The sequence below is a fragment of the Neolamprologus multifasciatus genome, chromosome 5 (genome assembly GCF_963576455.1).
Source record: "Neolamprologus multifasciatus chromosome 5, fNeoMul1.2, whole genome shotgun sequence".
NCBI classification, from domain to species: Eukaryota; Metazoa; Chordata; class Actinopteri; order Cichliformes; family Cichlidae; genus Neolamprologus; species Neolamprologus multifasciatus.
In genome coordinates this window covers 20,445,675-20,471,363 of record NC_140443.1, presented here as the reverse complement: position 1 = coordinate 20,471,363, position 25,689 = coordinate 20,445,675, and the positions used below count along the sequence as shown (strand labels likewise).

At 40.8% G+C, this 25,689-nt stretch overlaps 2 protein-coding genes across 7 annotated transcripts in view; both read right to left on the bottom strand.

Annotated features, from left to right (window-relative positions):
• ampd2a (adenosine monophosphate deaminase 2a) overlaps nt 1-11,486 on the bottom strand; it is a 33,842-nt gene extending 22,356 nt beyond the window's left edge. For 2 of the 5 annotated variants that reach the window (XM_085161007.1, XM_085161008.1), the window contains exon 1: nt 7,365-10,987. In XM_085161007.1, coding sequence (XP_085017133.1) covers nt 7,365-7,818 — 454 coding nt within the window. In that variant the 5' untranslated portion in view covers nt 7,819-10,987. The other 3 variants (XM_085161009.1, XM_085161010.1, XM_085161011.1) reach the window with 3 other exon arrangements.
• A 2,329-nt stretch (nt 11,487-13,815) lies between these two features.
• LOC146518529 (G-protein coupled receptor 61-like) lies at nt 13,816-19,959 on the bottom strand. Of its 2 annotated transcripts, none has more exons than XM_085161029.1 (2): nt 19,359-19,959; nt 13,816-17,966 (listed from the first exon to the last, which is right to left on the bottom strand). In XM_085161029.1, exon 2 carries the CDS (start codon nt 17,748-17,750, stop codon nt 16,347-16,349), a length of 1,404 nt encoding a protein of 467 aa, XP_085017155.1. In that variant the 5' UTR covers nt 17,751-17,966; nt 19,359-19,959; the 3' UTR covers nt 13,816-16,346. The 2 variants fall into 2 exon arrangements, with proteins under 2 accessions (XP_085017155.1, XP_085017156.1); XM_085161030.1 differs by having other exon boundaries at nt 19,468-19,959.
• Nucleotides 19,960-25,689: the final 5,730 nt, after the last annotated feature.

Sequence of the window (25,689 nt, the reverse complement as noted above, 5' to 3'; positions counted from 1 at the left end):
ACACACAAACAATCAATCACTGTTAGGAATCACTAAGTTCATCTCCTCTATAGTGCTTCTTAAATGTTGTAAAATGAGTGTTAAATACTCCTTTGTGGACCAATATACAGGAAAAAAAATTTAGTTTAAGTCACTCAGGTCAAACCTCTGTGGCAGCCATCTTGTTTTGCAGGTAAAGAGGAAGCCCGCCTCAAATGCAGCTCTTGTATAGGATGTAGAAAGTGTAGAACATTAATTGAATTTATTCAAATAAATGTAAACAAATGAAATAACAAACAAATGTTTGCTTTATATTTCATTACTGACAAATAATTGATAATGCGATCATTGTGATTCTGTAAAAGTTAATCTTCTTTGTTTTGAGTGGTATGTTCTGTTTTCCCCCACTACACCTTCCTGTGTAACAATCATTTAATATGTTATAAATTGTGATGAAGTGTTTTGAAAGACTGATGAGAGATCACATTACTTCTTCACTTCCTGCCACCATCAACCCACTTCAGTTTGCATACCGGACTAATCGTTCCACAGACGATGCCATAGCTCACCTGCTCCAAACATCCCTGAGTCACCTGGACACTGGCAGAAGGAATTATGTTAGGATGCTGTTCGTGGACTACAGTTCAGCATTCAACACAATAATTCCCTCTAAATTTTTCACCAAGTTGAAGGATCTAGGACTCAGCTCATCACTGTGTCAGTGGATCCTCAACTTCCTCACAGACAGACCCCAATCAGTGGGAAAACAAGTCTCCCCCTCCATGTCACTCAGCACTGGAGTGCCTCATGGCTGTGTTTTAAGCCCCCTGCTGTAATCACTGTACACTTATGACTGTGTAGCCACATCAGACACCACCTCCATTGTCAAGTTTGCTGACGACACTGTTGTTGTGGGCCTGATGTCTGACAACATCAAGACGGCCTACCTGGAGGAGATTAGGAACCTGGAAACCTGGTGCCAGGAGAGCAACCTCCTCCTAGTCAGCAAGACTAAGGAGCTGATCATAGACTTCACAACAAAGCAGGTAAGGAATTATGAGTCCCTGATCATCAATGGCATGCCAGTGGAGAGAGTGGACAGTTTCCGATGCCTGGGTGTCCACATCACTCAGGACCTGTCATGGTCCTGCTACATTAAAGCCCGCCAGCGTCTCTTATTCCTCAGAAGACTTAGTGACTTCCATCTGCCACTGAGGGAGCTTAAGAACTTTTACTCCTGCACCATCGAGAGCATCCTGACAGGAAACATCTGCACCTGGTATGCGAACAGCACCAAGCAGGACAGACAAGATCTGCAAAGAGTTGTGCACTCAGCCGAACGCATCATTCGATCAGAGCTTCCTGACCTGCTGTCCATCTGCACCAAGCGGTGCAGGATTAAAGCCAGGAAGATTATGATGGACCTCTCCCATCCCAACAATGGACTCTTCTCACTGTTGAGGTCTGGGAAGCACTTCCGTTTCCTTAAGGCCAAAACAGAGAGAATGAAGAGGAGCTTCTTCCCCCAGGCTATTCGGGCTCTGAACCAGGTGTAGGACTGAACTCTCCCACACACATCACATCTCCACATGCACTCTGGTTTTTCTTTTTGCACACTTCATATAATTTATAAATTTCTTTTTATTAATAATTTCTTATGTAAACTATTTTGAACATTTTTACTGTAAATTTCTAAGTTAAAATCTGTAAATTTTTGTAGTAATCTGTAAATATTACTGTCAATTCTTACTGTCATTTAATGGTTGGGCATTGCACAGCAATAATAATTTCACCTCATGTCATACTGTGCATGGTTGTGTGTGTGTGACGAATAAAATTTGAATTTGAAATTTGTGTTTGTTATATAATGCAACCCGAAGCACAGATGAGGAGCCTCTTATAGAAATCTTCAAAAACTTTTAATTAAATCAAGCTGATTCTCTTTCAGAATTATTCAACTCAACTGCCATTACTACTTGCTTGTATAGTCTTTTGCACATTCTCAGTCTTACTATTTATATTTCTTTATTATTTTATTTTGTCTACCTGTCTACGATAACCTAATAGGATGATATTAAGCAACACGGCTGATGGAGTTTAATATTGCAAATTTAATACGGCAGAAGTATATGAGATTTATTTAGATGCTTGAATGAAAACACTCCAACTGTTTGGAGACTCGACGGTTAAATTTCTTGTACAAATAGGTGATATCTCATCTTCATGAACCTATCAATAAGCTGACTGAGGAAGTTATAAATGTTATGAGAGTAAGTTGACCAGTCCTGATTTATTTGACCTTCGGGCCTTTTGCTTGGGGAATATTTCCTTTGACTTTCTGTTCTGAGCTTAAAAACAAGAAGGACATCCATTGTAAACAACAAATGGCAATGTGTTCTGCCACTGATTGTGTTATTACAACAGAATCATTTACGAGGCTTGCTGGCTGAAACCACCTACAGCCTTGTGTGAATTAAATTCAGACATACTATATGTCCAGTGGTTTTTGTTAAGTCACATTTCTCACAGGCACTGAGGTATGTTTTCTTTTTCAGCCCCAGCTTGAGTTTTTCTGCAGTTACATCATCTGTTGTGTTCTGCAAATCTCTTTCCCTGGAGACTAATTAACAGCACAGGGGAGTCGCTGTGCATTATTTTTCACTCCCTTTCTCCCTGAAGAAAAAGAGAGCTGACATAATTGCACAAGCATTCCCGTGTGAATGAAAGAGAGTGAACATGCAAATAAAACTGCTTCCCAGCATTTGCGCTGCTGTTTTTGTATCCCATCAGGAATCTTCTCAAAACAATAAGTTCTCTCTGGAGCCCGAGACACCGAACTGTGCACAAAACATGTTGCATACCCACAGCAGCACATGTAAACACTAATAGTCACACACCAAAAAAGGCACACGTATTCACATCATTCATTTTGACCCTCTGTGATTATCCAGACCACAGTTGTTGTTGTCACCGCTGTCAGTGCACCTCTCACCACATCGGAATATCTAAAAGGAACACTGTGTCATTTGATAGTGTCAACATATAACCCTCTGCAGTTAGCGCTGCTCGGACATCAAGAGCTCAGGATTCCAACCCTGAGACAAAAACTGTGTGAAGTATTAAAGCCAGAGACAATAAAGGGACTACTGCTTCCCTGCCATGGCTAAGCAAGAAAGCTTTTGATCAGTTTCCATGCACATTGACTGCTCTCTTTGCTTTGGAGTGAATGAATTGCGCACTGTTGAAAACTCGCAATTCTAGCTGTGATTTAGTGTCTTGTGCTGCTGGCAGAGCTTCCACAAAAGGATGTTATAAATACAGCAGTTTTATTAAAGATTAAACTCTGGACAACTGTGCACTGTTTGCTTTAATGACTAATATTTCATTACTGTATCAACTAATGGTTGCAAACTAAAACAACTGCGACTAACCTGACTCAGGCTGTATAGCGGAATCAATTTTTTTCAAAGCAAGAAAGAGTTGCGGTGTGATAAGAATATAACAACAAAAGGAAAAAGTTCCTATTATATGTTCTGACATCAACTAAAGATGAATAGTTTAACATGAAGATATCAAAATTATGGAAAACTGGCCAGCTGTCAGACTGAACAAATGACTTTTCTATGTGTGAGATGACCAATGAACTGGAATGTGAGAAACATCAGTGTGGAGTTGCCTGTGTGAGAGTATATTCCTAATTAAAGTTTAGAATATGATCTGGAGAATCATTAAATGAACAGGAGGGGGTGGGTGAGAGATTCAATGAGTCACTGAGGTCAAAACACAATAAGAAGTCAGTGAAGGACTGAAACATCAGCTGATGCTGCTTCATGTGTGATCGAATGAGGTGGATTAAATGAAAATGGATCTTCATTGGAAGCCACGACAGGAGCAGAGACAGACCAAAGTAGCATGCTTAACTGTACTTAAGCACTGAAATACAACCCATCATAACCATCTGTACAGCCTGTCAGCCAGCAGAGCACCCGAGTGAGAAATGGTAGAGTGGAAACAAGCCAATCTTCTGTGTGTTTCTATGTGAGTGTGTGTGTTCCTGTCTAGCTATCTTTGTGAGGACCAAAATCTGCATTCTGCTAAACTTGTGAGAACCAAGAGTCACTTGTGAGGACACACTCACCGGTCCTCACAAGTTTGAAGGCCTTTTTGAGGCTCAAAATGTGGTTTTAGTGTCAGGGTTACAATTAGGTAATGGTTAGGTTTAGGGTAAGGGTTAGGGTGAGGCATTCATTTTTAATGGTTAGGGTAAGGGGCTAGGGAAACCATTATGTCAATGAAGGTCCTCACTAAGATAGCTGAACGGGGTTGGGTGTGTGTGTCTGTGTGAGTGGAGTGGGGTGGGGTGGGTTGCCTGGACAGATATTATGATATCACTCGCTATCTGGTAACAACAGGCACACCTGTTGGTGTGACAGTTTTCAAGGCCTCACTTCCTACCTCTCCAAAATCCCTTTTCCAGGACTGAGACACTCTCTTTCTAACATGGGAAGCAGCTGAGCTATTCATAGCAAAAGAAAGCCCTGGAATTTTCCACCAAACACAGAGCAAAGTGGTCCTCAGTCATGTCTGAGGGAGCACAGCCACAGACTGGAGACCCTAGCAAACAGCTGCTTGTTTCAAACCGATGGGCTGCCTTGTATTTTCCTAAGCCTCCCTCTAGTGGTTAGAAAGAAAAGCAAAGAAACATTTTTAATATTGAGTATTAAAGTGTAGAGCAAAAACGGAATAAAAATAATATGTTTTTTTCTAAACAAATTCACCTTAAATTGAAGCTATTCAGCGTATTCATTGTAGCAGTGACAGTGAAAAACATGTTACATTGACACCTTTTCAGTAGGAGATCAAAACACAACTGTGCTGGAAAAACCCAACTTTCTGGTTTTCTCCCAGTATTTGCTTGTCACGTGTTTCTGTCTACTACAGGGCCAGAGCGTGGGAGTGAGAAGAGGTGAACAGGCACGGTGCTTTTCAGTCAGCTGGGTTAAAGTCCACAGGGAGACGAGTAGATATGATAATGATTCAGTAAGGACTACAGCAAATCCCCTCAGGGGTAACGGCACAGAGCTCACGTGACCTGGGGTAAGAATACACATAAATTGAAGACAGATGCACAAGAGACATGCCGTGACACAAGCAGTATATCTGCTTAATAATGAACCAGAACAGGAGACAGCCAGAGTCTTGGAGGAAATACGGTAACCATCCAACTGAGTATAAAAGATACAGATTAATGTGGTGCCTGCAGGCCAGTGGCCACCCATTAATAACCGATACAGTATTTTTTATTTATTTATTTATTTATTTTTTTTTTTTTGGGGGGGGGGGGGGGGAGGTTCGAGGGTACAGTGCAGTTTAAAGACAAACAAACATATCTTTTAGAATAATTAAAAGAACTGACATAAATGGGTACTAGAAATACATTATCCAGTATTATATAGATGGCACAAAACTAATGTTAAATCCAGGTAACAACACAGCGATCCCCACACTTCTGAAATGCTGAGCTGACAAACCATCATACATGCAAGAGACAAAAATAACTGCCCCGACAAAAGCATCAAGCTAGACAACCAGACAGCCTGCAGGTAAAATGTGCAAAGGCCTGTATGAAGTTAGAGCCAAAAAGAATTATAAAGATAGAAGGCTGCATACAGGAAGAAGAGCACTGATCCAAACTGGTGAGAGGAATTCCCTGCACTGCTCTGGCAGACACTTTAATAACCTCCACATATCACGTCATATAACTGGGCATTACATATTCTGCTTTATGCCAGAATCCAGTGGGAGAGCTGCAGAGCCTACAGGCAGAGGCAGTTTCCTCCAGGAAGCTGGTTAGTTAATCAATGTTTACACCAGCAAATCCACTCAAACCATTGCATAAGAGAACTGTTTCAAGTATGCAGGGGTGCATCAGTGCTGGAGAGATGTGTTTGGTGAGAGGGGAAAATGTGATAAGAGAACTATTTCTGCTAAGGTTACAAGAAGAAACAATGCAAATATTGAGCTTCAGTCCATGACCTGACTTTGAGAACAGTCGTTTAGAGGCAAAAATAAAAATGTGGTCAGATGGACCATAATGGACCATGTTATCAGACTGGGAGAGCACAAGGCTCAGCCAAGCGGCTAATTGAGAGGACTTGAATGACTGCATGGCTGGAGAGACCTATAAGTTATTTATTACTGCACCAAAGACAGGCGTCCTCAGCAAATACTGTAAGGAGTGTGTCAGCGTGAGTTACTCCTCAGGATCTGCTGCCGCATCCCTCCAAATGCTCGACTTTTGTGCTGTGCAGCACCCTGAGGAACCAATTCATTTCACATATAAATTGCAGGTCTAACTTGATTGTTTCTCATTAGAAAGAGCAGTTAACATTAAAATCAAAGATAATCATAAAAGCACAATAATTTTTGTCTATCCCATCACACACACACACACACACACACACACAAAATGTTAAATGGTTTTTTTTTTTATCTGGGATGCTGAGAGAACAATCTAACAGAAACTTGTAATGAGAGAGAGAGTTGCAGTTGAAAGATAAACTGATACCACTGCTCTGTGCAAAGCTGATAAACTGCAGACCTTTGATAAACTGTAGCAGAAACTGTGCAAGGTGGTCGGGTAAATAGGCCCACAAACTCCTCACATTCCTTTACAATCCGACAATAATACACAGACAGTCAGAAATGTGTATATAAACAGCGATATTCACTGTGCAAATAAGGACAATAAATGCTCAAAAATCTATATTTTGCTCTTATTTTTTGAGGCGATGTACATTGTGCTGTCACACTCATCTGCAAAACATTAACTTCACAAGGTAAGTAAAGGCTGTTCATCGGTGCCTCGTTATGACAAATGATACACTTAACCTGAACTTTACCTTCTTATCAAAGTACACACTATTATTTTTTTCTTTTGCACAACCCTGCTGGACTTTACACTGTTATCTGGCTTCGAGAACCATTCATGTGCGCTAGTCAATACTTTCTGATGTTTCATACACTATGTAATTGTCCGACTGAAAAAACTAGAATAGCAATTGTTAAATAATCAATTTCATCTGAAGTTTTGTGAAAATGTTCTTTGCAGTTAATCGATTCAGTGAGGTGTATTACACACAGAAGAGCACACATGCTGAACGTATCCAACATGGGTGGAAGCTTCAAATCAATTTACAGGCGGAAAAAAACTAGCTAGAGTTGCAGAATTCTCCACTTCCCTCTCATTGCTCTTTGTGAGCAGCATGAATTCTTAAATACCATTGCACAAGCACATGTGTAATTTTGTGACTCCACATCCACGCAAGATGTTCCCCCATTTCTTCTTTGGGACCCCCCAAACCCACCCTTTCACCCACACTCACCAGGGCTGGTGGTGCTCTGCAGGCTCCCCCTCTTGTGCATCGGGGATTTAGGCTTAGGCTTCCCTTGTCCATTTGCAGCATTAGAGGAGGAGGTGGATGAAGAAGATGACATCTTGCCGCCTGTGCTCTTGTTACTAGTCGAGCACAGTGGGTCAGAGCATTGAAGTGGCCAGCAGGGGGAGAAAGGAGCACTAGCTCTGATGCTGGAGCTCTGTCTCACAGTGGGACAGCGAGACGGTAGGACCCATACTGGGCCAGGCGAAGCTCCTCTGCAAAGTTGGCTCCTCCTCCCAGTCAGCGGCGGGTCAGCAGGCACACTGCACAGCGCCGAGTTGAAAGACAACCCAAGGCTTCCCCAACTCCTGCTGGGGGCCATCGTCCTCGGTTGCCTTAGCAACCAGGGAAGGAGCTTACTGTAGGCAGCACAGGGAAAAGCGGCCACAGAGGAGGGCATTGGAAATCAAAGAGTGTAGCTAGCATGACAGCTAGCAAGCCAGAAAATCAGCTGCAGCTGAGCCAGTTGAGTGCCTAGGTCAGCGAAGGACAAAAGTTTTTCCACTCTTCTAAAAATAGCAGCTAGATAGATATCATTAAAACATGCAGTGTATCCAAGAGAAGCAAAAACAAAGGATCGCGATGAACAGCAAGTAACTAAAAAAAATAAATAACAGAGATAAGCACGATAACAGCTCACCAATGAGCTCCCAGTCTTCTTTGCTGGAAAATTCTGAGGGGAGACGGACAGCTTACACACACACACACACACACACACACACACAGGCGCGCGCACGGACGGAGGCCCGCCTGACATGGAGTATTATAAATAGTGACAGCTATTGCCCAGCTAGAGGCTGTGGTACAACCTGTGACAAGTACAGTACATTAATGACTTGTTGTCACTTACTTCCTGTAGCTGAGGAGCAAAATTACAATTCATCATAAACTCTTTTAAAAGTTTAGCAAACACACAAGCATCCAAAAGTCAACACAGCAGGTCAATGATTAAAAAAAATCTTAAATTTTACTAGTGTTCATGCTCTCAATACACTCATCACTAAATTGCAAACTAAAGTGTTCTGTTGAAAGTTTCACAGACTGGAAATTTACACAGTTCATAATCACACTGGTATATTTTATAAGTTCAATACTGCATATTTTATGCTTTAGTAATGTTAATATCACTGCTAATTTAGCTTTTAAACACAATGCTAAATCAGTGATTGCAATTATTCAACTTGAGAATTCAATTTCAATATTCTGTAAATCCAATTCTCCAAAACTAGGAAGAAACTGTATTATGGACCAGAATAGTCATACAAAGAGAGTTGTTAAGAACAAGCAAAGAGCCCCATCTAGTGGCATGAAAACTGTATGCAGCTGGATGAAAATTTCTATTCCTTCTTTTCAAAGTTTAAAAAACATGTGTGTGAAAAGTTTTTGCTTTTTACATGGTAAAGCTTTTATATCTAACAGTTACATCCAAGTAACTCATGTGATAGTAACATATTCAAGTGTATCTAACCAAAAGTCTAAAAGCAAAAAAGAAACTGATAAACTTTTTAAAAAAAGACTAGTACATTGTGCAACAAACACTTAATTTTACAATAATATCTTTAAAAGATAACCTTATTTGGCTACTGAAGTGGAAGTGTCTGCAAAGTAAGGAAAAAATAAAAGCTTATATCAGGGTTTCTGCAGGCTTTTTGTTGAAAGCTCCCCCAGGTTTTAAAGACACTGCTTACCATCTGGCGCGGCAGCACCAGCAGAAAAGCCTAAAACACACAGGCCCACTTTTGAAAAGGAAACAATAAATAACTAACCCGATGAATATCTTAACTACTTTGCAAAATACAAATTAGTTATATTCTTAAAGCCTCACCAAGAAACAGAAAGCAGTCATAGTACCTGAAAACTCTCCTTTGGTTTTCTCCCTGCTTCTGCTGCTAGGTCAAGCCTTCTGTTTGCACACCCTTTTGTTAAAAATGAGACCAGTGAGCATATATCTGGCTGCTTAGGAGATTTTTTTTCCCCCACTTATTCAGACCAGTGCTTATGAAATGCAACATTTTGTTTACCAAGGCCATACAGGGAAAAAACCCTACTGTGGTCACATCTATTAAACAGCATCTTGACAGTGTACATTACACAAAATCCTGCTGAACAAAGTAACATATTTTCAAATGAGCTAATATACACTTTGAAATAGTCTATACTGGTATTTTCTATAATAAAATACAACCAGGGCATGTTTTTATTAATAGCACTGCTTCTTCTATTGCCAGGTCCCTGGATTACCTTAGTCTTTTCTCCCTGTTTCCCTTTCTTAACAATGGCTTAGTGACAGCCACCTTTTTGATGAGGCTTCAGCAAACAGTATATGGATCAAATGCAGGGTCAAATGCATCTTTCAAGTCCAGTCTTTGCTGGATTTTTTCCTATTGCTTGATTTTTTATTTTTATTTTTTGCATATCTTAAGAACACTTTCAGATTATGTCTATCTGCTGTAAATAGCTCTTTAAGTCTCTTTGCTTATCCTCCATTAGTCTAGTTTCCTTAATATTTTTTAAGGATGCACAGCACATCATGCCAACATATGCCAAGTTTTCAGTGAATACAATTTTTAGGGCTGTCAAACTGTGAACTAATTATGTGTTTTCATGCCAGGTTGCCAGGGGGGGGAAAGTACCTTTGAAACTTTAAAACGTTGTCTGTTATGTGTAGACATCCCCTGAGTTAAGTGTCTCTCAGTTCCCTATCAAATGGCTCAACAAGCAAAAAACATTCCTATGAATATGATCAGATACACAAACTGTATTAAAAATAAGTCAAAAAAGCAGCCAGTGTCCAAAGAAAAAACTTTGGAGAACTATTGCTTAAGAGCACTTTTAACATGTTACAAGAAAGTCTAGCTCCTTGGAAGCAAAACAGAAATAAATGAGTGGTGGCTTTCACACACCACTGTAACAAAATACTGATGGTATATAGGAATATGAACTGATAACCAGTGTCAGTTGAGAACTAGTTCTATATTGTTCACTCCACCTACAACGTGAAAGTTGATCAAGTTCATCCAATGGCACACACAAATTTACTCCATTACTCATAAATCACATAAAGACAACACAATCAAAAGACGCATCAAGACCAGCTGCAAAGCCACACTGTCAAATGACAGGAAGTGCAACAGGATGACGAAAGCAAAGTCACAGCCACATTTTTGTTTTTGTCCTGTCAGCTGATCAACGCACAGACACAATCAGTTTGTAAAAATAGTTTTGTCACAACTTTAAAGGTGAACCAAAGCATAACCGAAAAGACACAATTTGTTTTGTTACTTTTTAAATCCACATGAATGTGAGCATAATGTTGGTACAAATAGGACCTCACAGCTTCCTCCTTGGCCACGTAAAAGCAAGCAAGTGTACAAGCTTTCAAATATTAGTACTATTAGTACATTTAACGCATAAAAATACCAAACAGCTACTGTTTTTTATTTTATTTTTTTACCTATGTAATAAGCTTCTGACAGAGTTTCTGGTGATAAGTCACTTAAAGGGAGAGCTAAACTCCTTTTTCTAGAGCGTGTTTCGTGTATATTTGAGTACAGCTATGTCGGGTGCCGACTTACCAACGGACATTGTTGACGACTCGTTAGCGGGAAGTGGCAGGAAATACCTTGACACAAAGATAAAGCAACAACGACGGCTCGTTACAGTATATACGGGCTCTAAATATGTGTACGTATACGTCCGCAGAGTAGCTAACAAGAGTGCCGACTGTAAACACGTTATCGAGGAGTTTCACATAGCTAACAACGCGACTGCTTCGTACTAGCTTAACTGTCCACTATGAAATGTACAAAGTTAGTTCAAGCACGATAACTGCAGTGTCAAACTCAATAGCCTACGTTTTAGCTTAAAAACGACATAAATGGCTAACCCATGAGAGAAATAAGTATTAGTTAAATAATTCTAGCTAGGAAAGACTTACCAGGGGTGATATTCGGTTTGGGTGGGTTTGTTATTCTGTTACTTCAGTTTCCTCCACAGAAGGATGAAGTGTTGTGTTCAAAGGAGGCGCTGGGAGAGGGTTCAAAGGTCCAGGTGAAAGAAGAACAAATGTGTTTCCACGCTGGTTAGATAACGTTTGATAATAGCTTATCTTCAGCAGCTGTATTTAAAACAAGTTCTGAAATATTTAGCAATTAAATCCTAAAATGTCTTTCTTACTGGTGACCAATATCTCAAAGGTCACCATATATTAACGCTATTGGTGTTAGTTTTATGTGTTATTTTCCTCTTTTTATTTAGATGGAGCACATTTTTTTTAGCTCCTGGCATGCACTCGCTGGCCATTTTATTAGGTACACCTTGCTAGTAAGTCTCCCATTCCACCACATCCCAAAGTTGAATTGAACTTTGCGACATGGTGCATTGTACTGGAAATAGCCGTCAGGAGATGGGTACACCGTGGTCACGAAGGGATGCATATGGTCAGCAACAATACTCAGGTAGACTGTAGTGTTTAAGAGATGCTCAGCTAGTACTAAGAAATTATGCTCCACACCACCACCGCCAGGTGCCCGAACGTCTGATACAAGGCAGGACGAATCCATGCTTTTCGTGTTCTTTATGCCAAAATGACCTAACATTTGAAAATGGCAGCAGAAATCAAGACCCATCAGACCAGACGGCATTTCTGCTGTCCAGATTTTGTGAGCCTATGTAAATTTTACCCTAATTGTCCTGTTCTTATCTAAAAGGAGTGGCACCCAGCGAGGTCTTCTGCTGCTATAGCACATCTGATTCAAGCTTCAACATGCTGTGCATTCAGAGGTGCTCGTCTGCATACCTTTGTTTTAACAAGTCGCTATTTGATTTAATTTTGCTGTCCTGTCAGCTCAAAGCAGTCTCATCATTCTTTGAGCTGTGATATCAACAAAGTACTTTTAGCCAGAGAACTCGAAACTCACTGGATATTTTCCTTTTAATCCGTCGCATTCTCTATAACTCTTACACATGGCTGTGTTTTTGAAAATTCCAGTAGATCAACAGTTTTTGAAATACTCAGATCAGCTCATCTGATACCAGCAACCATGCCAAGTCAGTTAAATCACCTTTCTTCTCCTTTCTGATGCTCAGTTTGAATTTCAGCAGGTCATCTTGGCTATGTCCACAGAGCACTGAGTTGCTGCCATGTGACTGGCTGAGACTGGTTGGGATATTTGCATGAATATGCAGCTGAACAGGTATACTTAACAAAACACATGGTGAGTGTGTGTTGCAAATAATTTTCTATGTGTAGATTATATTTGTCATACCTGTTACAGAGGTCAAATACTAAAGTCAAGTAAATGTAGTGGAGTAAAAAGTACAGCATTTTTCTCTGAAATGCTGTTGAGTAGAAGTAAAATACTTCTAAAATGGCATAAAAGCAGATTTGTATCTACTTATAGCAGAATATAACTGATTCCGCTTACTGTTATTTACCACAGTGAATACCAGTATTTAAAAAGTAAAGCAGTGGTGAAAATGTAAAATATAGCTTCCTAAACTTTCACTGAAAGTTTGCTTAAGCTTATATGTTAGCTTAGAAAGCAAGGCTGTTTGCAAAAACAAAGAAAAAGACTCTCTGCCAGCTCAAATAGCCTTAAAATAGGAACACGTACTGAGCTGGCTGACTCAAGGCATTTAAGACTGAAGTCCAATGTTTCAGTGTCTCAAACCTTTGACCTTTATTACCCACCAGATAAGATTTATAATAATTTAGTAGATCATGTTAAAACATGTACAAGATTCCGTTTTGAGTGGGTTGATCAAATGACTCGCAGACGATTACCTAGGATGATGATTAATTCCCTTTACTGTGCTGCTTTAGTGTCTGTCCTGGACCACAACACGCCAGATCTTTCTGTTAATGCAAAAGCAAGGGCATAATGTGCATATAAAAGCATTTCAAGGTGTATGATTATAACTAATGTTGACAAATATAATATGAATCTTTAACAGAATATAACATTGTTGTTATGGTACAACTAGATATATTATAAGGCAAAGTAACGAAGATCTCACATAAAATAACAAATAAAGTCTAAGGGTGTCATTCCAGTTTACAACATGACATATTCACACTAGGAGTGCTATGGTTTGTGATAACATAACAAAACCAAATGTCAGCTCTGGTTTAGTGTAGAGAATATATTTTAAGAAGTCACAGATAGGGGCGTCATGTTGGATTCCCAATCGAGTAAGCTCCTCCTACCACCCACTACAGCCTAGAAAAATGTCTCTAGGTAATAATTGCCATGGGGATGGCAGAGCCTGCCGAAGCTGGGGGTGGTTTGACTGAGGTCCATCATAGAAGTGTGAGGCGTGTTGAGCAATCACATCTTCCAAATGAAACAAAGCAAAAAAATTAAATAGAAACAGGATATATATATATATATATATATATATATATATATATACATACATACATATATTAAAGCACATTATTATTATTACCTTTGTTATTTATTTTCATGAACAGAAAAAATGTTTTAGTGGTTGATTGACACATTTTTCATGTATCTCTAAAATATTTCCATTTTTTCATTTTTGAAGATTTTTACCTTCAGATTACTGTGAACTATATCCCCCCACCATCTCTCTTTGCATCAGGATTTCAATGCAAAGGATTAAGGCACACACATGTACAGTAGTATAAAACACTAAAATGTTAATGTTATTATAAAGAAAACTATGCCACAAATATTGATTTCCTGTTGAATTACTATTTTAGTGATCAAGAGTGAATTGTACCCTCAATTTCTTAGGAGACAGGAGTGAAAACTGATACGGTCTTCTGCTTCAGGGTTCAATGATGCTCTTCTGCATACCTTGGTTGTAACATGTGGTTCTTTGAGTTACAGCTGCCTTCCTCTCAGCTTGAAACAGTCGGACCATTGTCCTCCGACATCAATGAAACATTTTCACCCAGAGAGCTGAAGCTCACTGAATATTTGATCTTTTTTGAACTCTCTGTAAACCCTACAGATGGGTGTGTTTCTGAAATTCGGTTTGAACTTCAGCTGGTCATCTTAATCATGTCCACACACCTAAATGCACTGAGTTGCTGCCCTGTGATTGATTGATTAGATATTTGAGTTAACATGTAATTGAACAACCGTACTCAATTAAGTGGCCAGCAAGAGTATATTGCACTTATACCAATATTTTGGCAGAAACCTCACATTGTAGGTTAAATTATGCGAATGCATCCAAAATATTTTACAAACATAGAAACTCTTTATTACAACAGTATCTCTCGCTTTAGCTTCAGCTGTGTTTTTTTTTTTTAACACATTCATATCATTGTACAGTGGAAGTCATTCTTTATCTTCACCACAGCTTAAAAAACAATCTCCGAACAAGTCAAAAAAAAAAGCCTAACACAAACATTCAACATCATTCACAGTTTGAGATATTTAGACGTGATAAAAAGAAGGTGTCAAGTTGGCCTTGTCACTAAAACACCCTCTGAAAAAATATCTTAAAAACCCTGTTTCCACAATACATAAGAAAGCCTCTTTATTTTAATCAGTCATTTTCACACGTCTCCCTTCTAACAGTTCGCTATAAAATACAATTTCAGCTCATAGTTAAGCTGCAAAACCAAGTCTTTTAAAAACCTCAAGCAAATTCTGTCTGCTCTGTTCTTCCCACAACATTAAAGTAGTGTGCAGGGGTCGTATTAGACAGTGAAATATTGTTTCCTGCACTGAGGTACTTAAAAACAAAACCCTGAAGAGAATCAGGGTAGTAAAAAGAAAACAATCCACATGTATTCTCCTTAAAATCTCACAGCGGAAAAACACGAAGAAGGCAGTTACTGCACTTGTCAAAATACATTGGCCTCCTTGTCATCACTTCTTTTACAAATACCTAAACTCATCATTTAAAAAATGCTTGTGTTGACTGACATACACAACCAAACCTTACACAATTTTACTGAACATAACTTAGAGTTTAGTACATTAAACAATGTAGAGAACAGAATCATCATTCAATTTTTAGCAGTGCATCAAGCGAATGCTGATTTGTTAATTTTTTTAAGATCTAAATTTATATCCAAAGACATTGATAGATACATCACATGGCAGGAAGCGGGGGTAACCCTAAACATCGTAGTTACATCGTAAAGCACCAAGGAAAGTTTGTCTGTAAACAGCTTGTACCAAATCCATGAGCAGTCAGGCCACAATATGTACACATCTAATGTAATCGAATTGGCTTAAAGCTGCCATTGTCACTGACAAAACTCCAAACTATTGTTCAATATAATGTTTTTATTGCTGTGTTCTTAACATTACTTTTCTTGCAGTAATGTTTAAAATGACTTGCTGAAGTCTTGTAAAAAAAAAACAAAAAAAAAAAAACAACAAAACTTTTTAATCTTTGTATTTGTATACTAGGGTAATTTTTCTGATAGCAAGATGTAACTGCACAATATTAAAGTAATGATTTCAGAGGGAGCCAGTGTATTTAAGCAAGTGTTTCTTAATTTGAGATGAAAAGAAATTCTTCAAAAATATTTTACTGCCAAAACGTCAGAGACTCAAACACCAAATTAATCTTTTTTTTCATCTATTAAAAAAGCTTAAACAACATAAATAGCAATTCAGTGAGTCATTTACTGTACAGAGCTGAGCCGAAGGCCAAAATACAGCCTTTTATTTTCTTTTTTTTAAATAAAGCAGTAACTTCCCTGTTCGCAAGCAAAGGTTTGTACATCTGCATTTAACTCTTCAACCATGATTGTTTTCAAAAACAAGGATGAAAACTGATGAGGCAAAGTGCAGTGATCCAAAGATACAATTATTAGTCTTTAAAATGAATTTAGCTACCTGGTGGACAGCTTTCAAGAAAAAATAGAGAAACGTGTTTTCCTGAAAGACTGCGTTTCTTTGAACGTATTTTTCAAAATATAGAGACATTGAAAAGTCAGCTGTCTGTATATATATGGTTGTTTTTCGCCTGTTCAATCTCAATAAACTCTGAAGTCTCCTCTGCAATTTGTCCTGGGATACGGAAATCAATGGGTATGGCATGTGCCGGCTCGGCTGGCTGTGACTGAGCCACAGGGCAGCAGGCCTCACCCTTAGGACTGGAAGTGCTGTGAGAGTTTTGAGGATCCAAGTTGCAGCCGGTGCCCTGAAGAAACTGAAGGAAATTTTCCTCTATGGATCCTTCACGGCTGGGCAGTCTGTCCTCCACCTCGATCCCCGCTCGACGAAACAGGCAAGGCAGATGCTTGCCCAGCTCCTCTCGGATCTGTCTGTTCAGACAGCCATAGAAGAAGGGATTGGAGGTGAAGCAGAAGTAGCCAATCCAGGTGACCACTTCCTCTAGAGAGGCCAGTGTGGCTGGAGGGCTGGCAGCCAGTGCTGAATACAGGTGGAAAGTAAAGTAGGGCAGCCAGCAACAAAGGAATTGCCCACCCACTGCTGCCAACACTGCTGCAGCCTTCCCTCCTCCAAAAGGGCGTTGTGGAGTTCCTCTGCCAGTTCCAGTACCTGTCCCGGAGCTGGTAACCATTGTAGAACGGCTGCTGAGTGACTCTGACCGCTGGCGGCGAGGTGTGTCCATCCACGTGGGCAGTGGGCCGTGGTGCATGGCAGCCACCCGGGCCACTTTAAACATGTTGCAGTAGACAACGAGAATAACCAGCAGTGGGCACAGAAAATACACCAGAGTGAAGAGGACCATGAAGGCCAAACGGTTTGACCCTCCCCCTGTCCAGTGCAGTGAGCAGCGCCTGTGACCCTGAGCTGGGGGAGGTGGCACGGCACCGCCACCCCCTCCCTCAACCCCGCTACTCTCTAAAAGAGGAGTTTTTCCACCCTGCAGGAACCAAGCAAGCAGTGGCAGAGCAGACATGGCCAGAGCTTTTACCCATATCCCTACAAGCACCGAAGCTACCAGGCCAATGGTCATCTTCACTTCATAACGCATCGGATGTATGATGTAGTAATAACGCTCCACATTGATGACAGAGATAGAGAGGATGGCAGCACTGACTAGGCACACACTGAGAAAGAGGTAGCTCCTGCACAGGGCCTCCCCGAAGAAGGTGCGGCTCGAGAGCATGCCAAGGGGCATCAGCACCAGGGCTGCCAGAAGGTCCACCACGCACAGGTGGAAGACAAAGGCAAACTTGTGGAGCTGCGGGGCCTTGGCAATGACTGCCATGACAGCGACGTTACCCACCACAGCCAACAGATCCATGAGCAGCATCGCCAGTAGGGCTAGCGACTGAGACAGAGCCCAGCCTTCAGGCAGAGAGGAGGCAGACATGTTGGATGTAGGCTGTGGAGGTGTGTGGGAGGAGTTCCACATTGGCTCCATTGAAGGGTGGGACGAGGCAGGCGGGCAGAGTCAGTCACAGGCCCATCACCCATCCTTCAAAGAAAGGGAAATGTGGCCAGAAAACAGTGACTTGAAAATGAGGTAAAAGGCTGCCCCGTAGTCCAGAAGATGTTGCTGTGATGTCAGGAAGTTTAGATGTTTTGAATCCTTTACATTTAAAAAGCCTTCTTGTCTTTCATCAGTCACAAACCCACCCTACAATAAGAAGAAGAAGAAGAGAGGGTAAATATCTGTTAGTGGATGTTTGCCTGTGTGTGTACTGTGTCATGAGAGACCTCTAATTTGCAAATATCAGTTATATGAACTTATCCTTCCATGGTGAGTTTCCCTTTTTGTCCCAGCTACCATCAAAATGAATTCACTTAGATGAAGTTTTATAAAAATCCTCCTTAGCTTCTGAAATCTCCGTTAAAGCGATCTTGCTGATAAGGCAATTCAAAGCCACCCCTCAAACCAATTAACTCTATTAGATATTCATTATTCAAGGCATGGACATTTGACACCTTTTTTAGCAACATGCTGCAGGAACTGAGTGAGTAAAATGAATGAAAAATGAGAAGTCATCATGAAGTAGAGTTAGGCCACGTCTAAAACCAAATAATAATACTGAAAAAAAAAATGCATATTTATTATCAGAATAACTCTAAGGGAAAAAATTGGAGATAAGTTAAATTTTTAAGAATATATTACAGCAAAGAAGGTTAACGATACATCCAGACTTATTCTTCCCGGGCAGCAACTGCAGGAGGGTATAAATACTTTTCAAGCACACATCCTGTCTGTACATGAGCTAATTCACCAAAACCAGTACTATCACTGACTAGTTAATAGGCCTTTTCCACCACATCTACAACTGCCATGAGAGCACTTCGCTTGCTTCAAAGATATATGCATACTTTGTGGTTAACCTGCATATTTATGACTACCTTTTCTAGCCCAAAAAAACCAAAACCTAGCCACAGACTCTGGGAGGCCTGTATGTAGGTCTGTGATTGTACAGAGGGTGATGTCTTCCACTGAGGAAGCCCTGATCATTTAGAATGAGTTGATTTAATGTTCCAAATAGAAATTCTACGGATGTTCACAGGTTGAGCAGGCTGTTAGCCTGTTACCTGTGCACAGAAACAGAGAGCTATGGTTGGCTGTTGCTATATAAAGGAAACCATGCTGCCTGCTGATATGAATTCTGTCTGCCACAGATGTGACGTTTACAGTCACAGTAATCCACGTTCAAGTAAATACTGAGCTCTAACCTCTCTCATCGCCTATGAATGACTGCCCACACTGAGCAATGTCTGTATACCACACATAAGGGTACAGTCAATTCACTTTAACCCTCCTGCCTGGTTTGGCCATTCCTTTCCCTTCAACCTGCTGTTTTAATTATTAATGCATTACACCCATTTTAATAATAAGCAAGGCTCTTATTCTGTATATCAGAATGTAGCTTAAATGAATTTGTTGCAGTCAGCGCTACACAACGAGCAGATTACAGGAGGCGTGAGAGAACAAGCGAGGAGAATGTGGTGAGGATCGGGGAGTGTGATGGGAAGACACAGAAAGAAAAAGGCAGAGAGCATAATATACCTGAATCAGAGTATTTCCTGATGCAGCTGTCTGCTGCTTTGGGGTCTGAGGATGGAATCCTGGTTTAGCTCCTACTGCTGAGGTATACAGTGGAAATCAATCACTGTACCTTAAAAAATGCTGCTGAGGTACTTCCCACTGTAACAGCCTGTTTCTTTCTCCATCCCTTGATCTGCCTTGTGCATCCTTCTCCCTAGCTGACAACAGCTGTGGCAGCAGAGATTTCTCTGAAACGATGCTGATGTAAATGCTTGCAAAGACACTAGCTCACTCTCTGCCTTCCCCCTCCACTCACACACATTGCAGAGATGGAGCAGGAGGCAGTGAGAAACAGGACCAGAGCTGCTGTCTCCACAGGGTCCTAATGTCCTTACCGTCATCTCAATCTGAATCTTCAAAAATGAAGGAATGCCACTGCAGCAGCGTTATAAATTTGTTTTAAATAACGAGTGCTTTAGTGTGTCTCCGCCGGGTTGTCACAAAGTTGGTAAAGATGGTCTTCTGAGGATAACACCAGTCACTTTGGCAGTCCTCTGACTTCACAATCAACCACACAGGGAGTTTAAATATTAGCTTTATTTAAAGGGTAGCTCAAAGTTGAAACTTCCTATGTTAAATTTACTGCAGCAACAGTCAGAAAGCCGCTTTGCTAACTGTACATGTTCCCTAAATAATGTACAGAGCAAAATCCAGTCACTGCTGATGTGCAATTTTTGCTTGCTGTGTGACATGATGGTTACTTTGCTACACCCTGACTGCTCCAGATGTAGCACAGCTGAGCTTCACATTTTTAAAAGTTGCCCTCTGCTGGGAATTTAGAAGGGGGAAAACATGTCACCTTTCCTGACAGGAAACCTACTGTCACCTACCACTAACATACCAAAAATATTGTTTGTGTGTTTCCAAACTGCTACCTTGGAAAAGACGATTCCCAAATAACCTGTTAAGGTTCAATCTTTGCTCATGCTCCCCCCTCTCATATCCCGCCCCTTATTTTTCCTTCCTCTTCCAGTTGATTTACTGTTGTCAGCCTGTAGTGTTTCAGTTTGTTATTCTACAGATTAAAGCACCTTCCAGTCTAAGATTTGCTGAGACATTTAAGGATTGATTAGACCAGGCCTCGGCCTCCATCCATCCCAGCTTCTCAAACTGGGACTCCTGTTGCCACGGTGATCTTTTTCACATGGAGTCCATCCTCACTGCTGTGTCTGCCGACGACAATAAAATCTGGGCTATTATGGATAAGGCTACTCTACTGAAGGAGTGGGCATAAAGCTGCTGAGTTCTGGGGTGTTTTTCATTTGCATTTGTAAGGTTTCCCATAATTACACACATAACATTTGCATTTCATGGAAATTATGTCTTCTTTGACCATTAAAAAGCATGTTTTAATTTGCAGCACCTCTCATGCATTTTTAGATAAAACTAGTCGCTCACTAATAGCTCTATTATGATAAGCTTTAGTTGCTGTGAGAATTTAGGTTTTCCAGTTTATTGTTCCCATCTTCCATATCAGTGTATTTATTGCACTATGGCAAGTAGAAGATGCTGAGAGTGGAGTGGTGTCACCCACTTAAAAAAGAGCAAATTGTATTTATTGCTACACCATCTGTCACTGCAGTTGTTTGATTCATTTCTAACCAAAGCACCTTTTTTTTTGAAGATTTGTGAATTGAGTTATTGTGTTTTTACAGCATTACAAATTTGCAGATTTTAAATATGTTGGACCTGTGGCCTGAGGAATTCTCCATTTCACCAAGAAACTGCTGCTGACAGATTCCCATACAGGTGGCTACGGTAAGAAGTTTGGCATCATTTACAGCTCCGTGCTCATCACTGTGCCAGGATGTGTAAAAAAAAAAAAAAAGCCATTTTTTTGTCCTTTGGCCTCACAACTCAAATGCAAACATGATAAATCACAGTAGCATCATTTTCTGTATGTTACATAACTGGGTGATTATACGTTAATCGCCACCATCATCATCAGCTTCTTTCAGCCAATGCTTCAAAAACAAGAACAAGCAGAACATACAGAACATAAGGAAACATGACCAGTTTTTGGTGGAGGGATTTAATAGACAGCACTTACTACTGTTGTCATGGCGAAGATGTATCAAGATGCCTGGTAGCGCTGAGGAAGGATGCGAAACGTACACATGCTTGTGTAACGCACAGCACTTCTCAAACACTACACATGAGTGAATCAACATTGCAGGTATGCGGTGTGGATGTGTGCACTGGGCGAGTGGAACTGTCTGCTTGAATCTGTATTCAGGCATGTTCACCTGAGTGTGTGTGTCTGTGTGTGTGTGAGAGAGAGAGAGCGTGCATATCATGTGTTGACTCACGACAAAAATAGCAGAGTCTTGCTTGGCCGGCAGCACCAATCACTGCCACCACAAATACAATGGTTTCCATGGCAACCTTGAAAAATAGACTCCACATTCGCACTCAGAAATAGCAAAGGACGCTTGCAATAACCCCAGAGAGCCCCTACTGCCAATAATAACCACCGATAGATATGAATGCGCAAATAACAGCAGCACTCAGAAATTGAAAAAAAAAAATCCTTCCATTACATTTACCAAAGCATAATTACCTCTGCCTACACAAACAATCAGCTCAAATCCAAATGCACTTTTCGTAGGGGTGCACCAAGGCATCAACATTAACCTGCACCGTGTTGATAGCATCAAAGCAAGAGAACAAAACGACTGTTGAGGCAAGCTGCACAATACCTGAGTGAAGGATACAGAGTCTTTACAAATGTCTAACAAGCGTCTGTCATGTCACATTTTCAGATGGCTTGTAGAAGTCAAAATGTGTTGGAGTGATGCAGAAAAAGACTTAAGTGCTGACTGAATGTTGCCTTGGAGACTCTTGGGGAGGAAGTTTTATATCAGAGCAGACAGTCAAACATATTAGGATGCAGGGATTTTTTTTTCTACACCCCTGGGAGCTAAACAGCAAACATTTGAATTACTACCAGGCAGGGTCTGGAGCTGCTATAATGCAGAGACACAGATTGACTTATTTTGCCATGTGCAGTATGTTTTTTGGGTTGTTTTTTTTTTTTTTTAATATGTTGAAGATGTGGCTCTCTCTGTTATTACTATACTGTAATCAGAAAGTTTAGCATAAACACCTACAGTGGGGCAAAAAAGTATTTAGTCAGCCACCGATTGTGCAAGTTCCCCCACTTAAAATGATGACAGAGGTCAGTAATTTGCACCAGAGGTACACTTTAACTGTGAGAGACAGAATGTGAAAAAAAAATCCATGAATTCACATGGTAGGATTTGTAAAGAATTTATTCGTAAATCAGGGTGGAAAATAAGTATTTGGTCAATAACAAAAATACAACTCAATACTTTGTAACATAACCTTTGTTGGCAATAACAGAGGTCAAACGTTTACTATAGGTCTTTACCAGGTTTGCACACACAGTAGCTGGTATTTTGGCCCATTCCTCCATGCAGATCTTCTCAAGAACAGTGATGTTTTGGGGCTGTCGCCGAGCAACACGGACTTTCAACTCCCGCCACAGATTTTCTATGGGGTTGAGGTCTGGAGACTGGCTAGGCCACTCCAGGACTTTCAAATGCTTCTTACGGAGCCACTCCTTTGTTGCCCGGGCGGTGTGTTTTGGATCATTGTCATGTTGGAAGACCCAGCCTCGTTTCATCTTCAAAGTTCTCACTGATGGAAGGAGGTTTTGGCTCAAAATCTCACGATACTTGGCCCCATTCATTCTGTCCTTAACACGGATCAGTCGTCCTGTCCCCTTGGCAGAAAAACAGCCCCATAGCATGATGTTTCCACCCCCATGCTTCACAGTAGGTATGGTGTTCTTGGGATGCAACTCAGTATTCTTCTTCCTCCAAACACGACGAGTTGAGTTTATACCAAAAAGTTCTACTTTGGTTTCATCTGACCACATGACATTCTCCCAATCCTCTGCTGTATCATCCATGTGCTCTCTGGCAAACTTCAGACGGGCCTGGACATGCACTGGCTTCAGCAGCGGAACACGTCTGGCACTGCAGGATTTGATTCCCTGCCGTTGTAGTGTGTTACTGATGGTGACTGATGGTACTGATGGTCATTCACCAGGTCCCCCCGTGTGGTTCTGGGATCTTTGCTCACCGTTCTCATGATCATTTTGACCCCACGGGATGAGATCTTGCGTGGAGCCCCAGATCGAGGGAGATTATCAGTGGTCTTGTATGTCTTCCATTTTCTGATGATTGCTCCCACAGTTGATTTTTTCACACCAAGCTGCTTGCCTATTGTAGATTCACTCTTCCCAGTCTGGTGCAGGTCTACAATTCTTTTCCTGGTGTCCTTCGAAAGCTCTTTGGTCTTGGCCATGGCGGAGTTTGGAGTCTGACTGGTTGAGGCTGTGGACAGGTGTCTTTTATACAGATGATGAGGTCAAACACGTGCCATTCATACAGGTAACGAGTGGGGGACAGAAAAGCTTCTTACAGAAGACGTTACAGGTCTGTGAGAGCCAGGGATTTTCCTTGTTTGAGGTGACCAAATACTTATTTTCCACCCTGATTTACGAATAAATTCTTTACAAATCCTACCATGTGAATTCATGGATTTTTTTTTCACATTCTGTCTCTCACAGTTGAAGTGTACCTCTGGTGCAAATTACTGACCTCTGTCATCATTTTAAGTGGGGGAACTTGCACAATCGGTGGCTGACTAAATACTTTTTTGCCCCACTGTACATGTGCCTCTGGTGGTGTCAAATTTAGTAGCTACATTTATTTATTTATTTTCTTTGTGCTGTAAACGGCCTCTGAACACTATGCATGTTTGTATACATGAACACTTGTAGCCAGTGCATTTACCAGTTGTGCAGTTGTGTTTCCTACTCTACAGGTAAAACAGATCAATGATAATTTTCTTTATTGATATGTTGATCTGTTACACAATTAGTACTTACATATGTGTGTGTGGGTGTGTTTGCTCAATGTAAGAGCGTCAGCGCTTCGCCCTGCATAGAGGAAAGCAAGGTCACAATCAGTTTTACTGATGGGGTATTGTCAACACCCTGCCGGGCAGGCAAGCAGGCAGGCAGGCAAGCAGGCAGGCAGGCAAGCGACGTGAGCACCTAAGTTTTTATAAATGTGATAAGTGAAGAATGAGGCGAAGTAGGAGCTTCAAATTGCTACCATAGGTGAGTCTACTAAAATTACTGGATGACTTCAAATCTCAGTGCCCTTGGCCTCAGGGTCAGAGTAGGTTTTCTAAAAATCTTCTAAATGCAATAACTTGAGAACAAAGCAACATAGGATTTTGAAATTGATGCCATTGGTGTGTCTACTAGGAGGCTGAGGGGGAACACAGGTGGTCACCAGTATTTTTCATATATACTATAAGCCATACGTTGTTGGGCTTACTTTTTTACTTTATACTTCCAGGCCACTACTTTCAGGTAGAAATATTGTGTGTTTTTAAATGTGCAAGACTTTTCCAAAGCTACTTTTACACACAAGCATATAGTTTCTAAAATATATTTTGTCCAGGTTAATTTTGACAGTATACACTGGCTGGCCGCTTCATTAGTTTTGCTAGTATTCGGTCGGACTCCCCTCCCACTTTCAGAAGTGCCTCTATTCTTAATGGCACAGATTCAACAAGGTGCTGGAAACACTCCTCAGAGATTTTGGTCCATGTTGACTTGATAGCATCACGGAGTAGCTGCAGATTTGTCAGCTGCACATCCACGATGCAAATCTCATGTTTTTAACCACAGCCCAACATGTCTATATTGGATTAAGATTTAATGACTGTGGAAGCTGTTAGAGGACAGTGAACTCATTGTCATAATCGAGAAACCAGTTTGAGATGATCTGAGCTTTGAGACATGGTGCATGAACCTGCTGGAAGCAATCATCAGAAAATGGGTATGCTGTGGTCATGAAGAGGTGGACACAGTCAACAACAATACTGAAGTAGACTGAGTATTATTGAGTATTACTGAGGGGTGGATATTTAAGTTACTGTTCAGTTCATGTCAGCTCAAAGTAGTGGCTATTCTCCTCTAACCTCGTGCATTAGTAGGGCATTTTTACCCAGAGAACTGCTGCTCGCTGGATATTTTCACTTTTCTGGACCATTCCCTGTAAACCCAAAAGATGGTTGTGTGGGGGAAATCTCAGCAGATCAACAGAAATTCTGAAATACTCCAGACCAGCCCGTCTGACACCAACATCCATGTCAACTTCAGAGTCACTTAAAATACCTTTCTCCTTGACCCTCAGCAAGGTTTCTTGATCATGTCCACATGCTTTGATTTCCTGCCCTTGTGGTTGGC

What these genes read in the sequence shown, in the direction of transcription:
- LOC146518529 (XM_085161029.1), bottom strand. Translation starts at nt 17,750, where the DNA reads ATGGAGCCAATGTGGAACTCCTCCCACACACCTCCACAGCCTACATCC.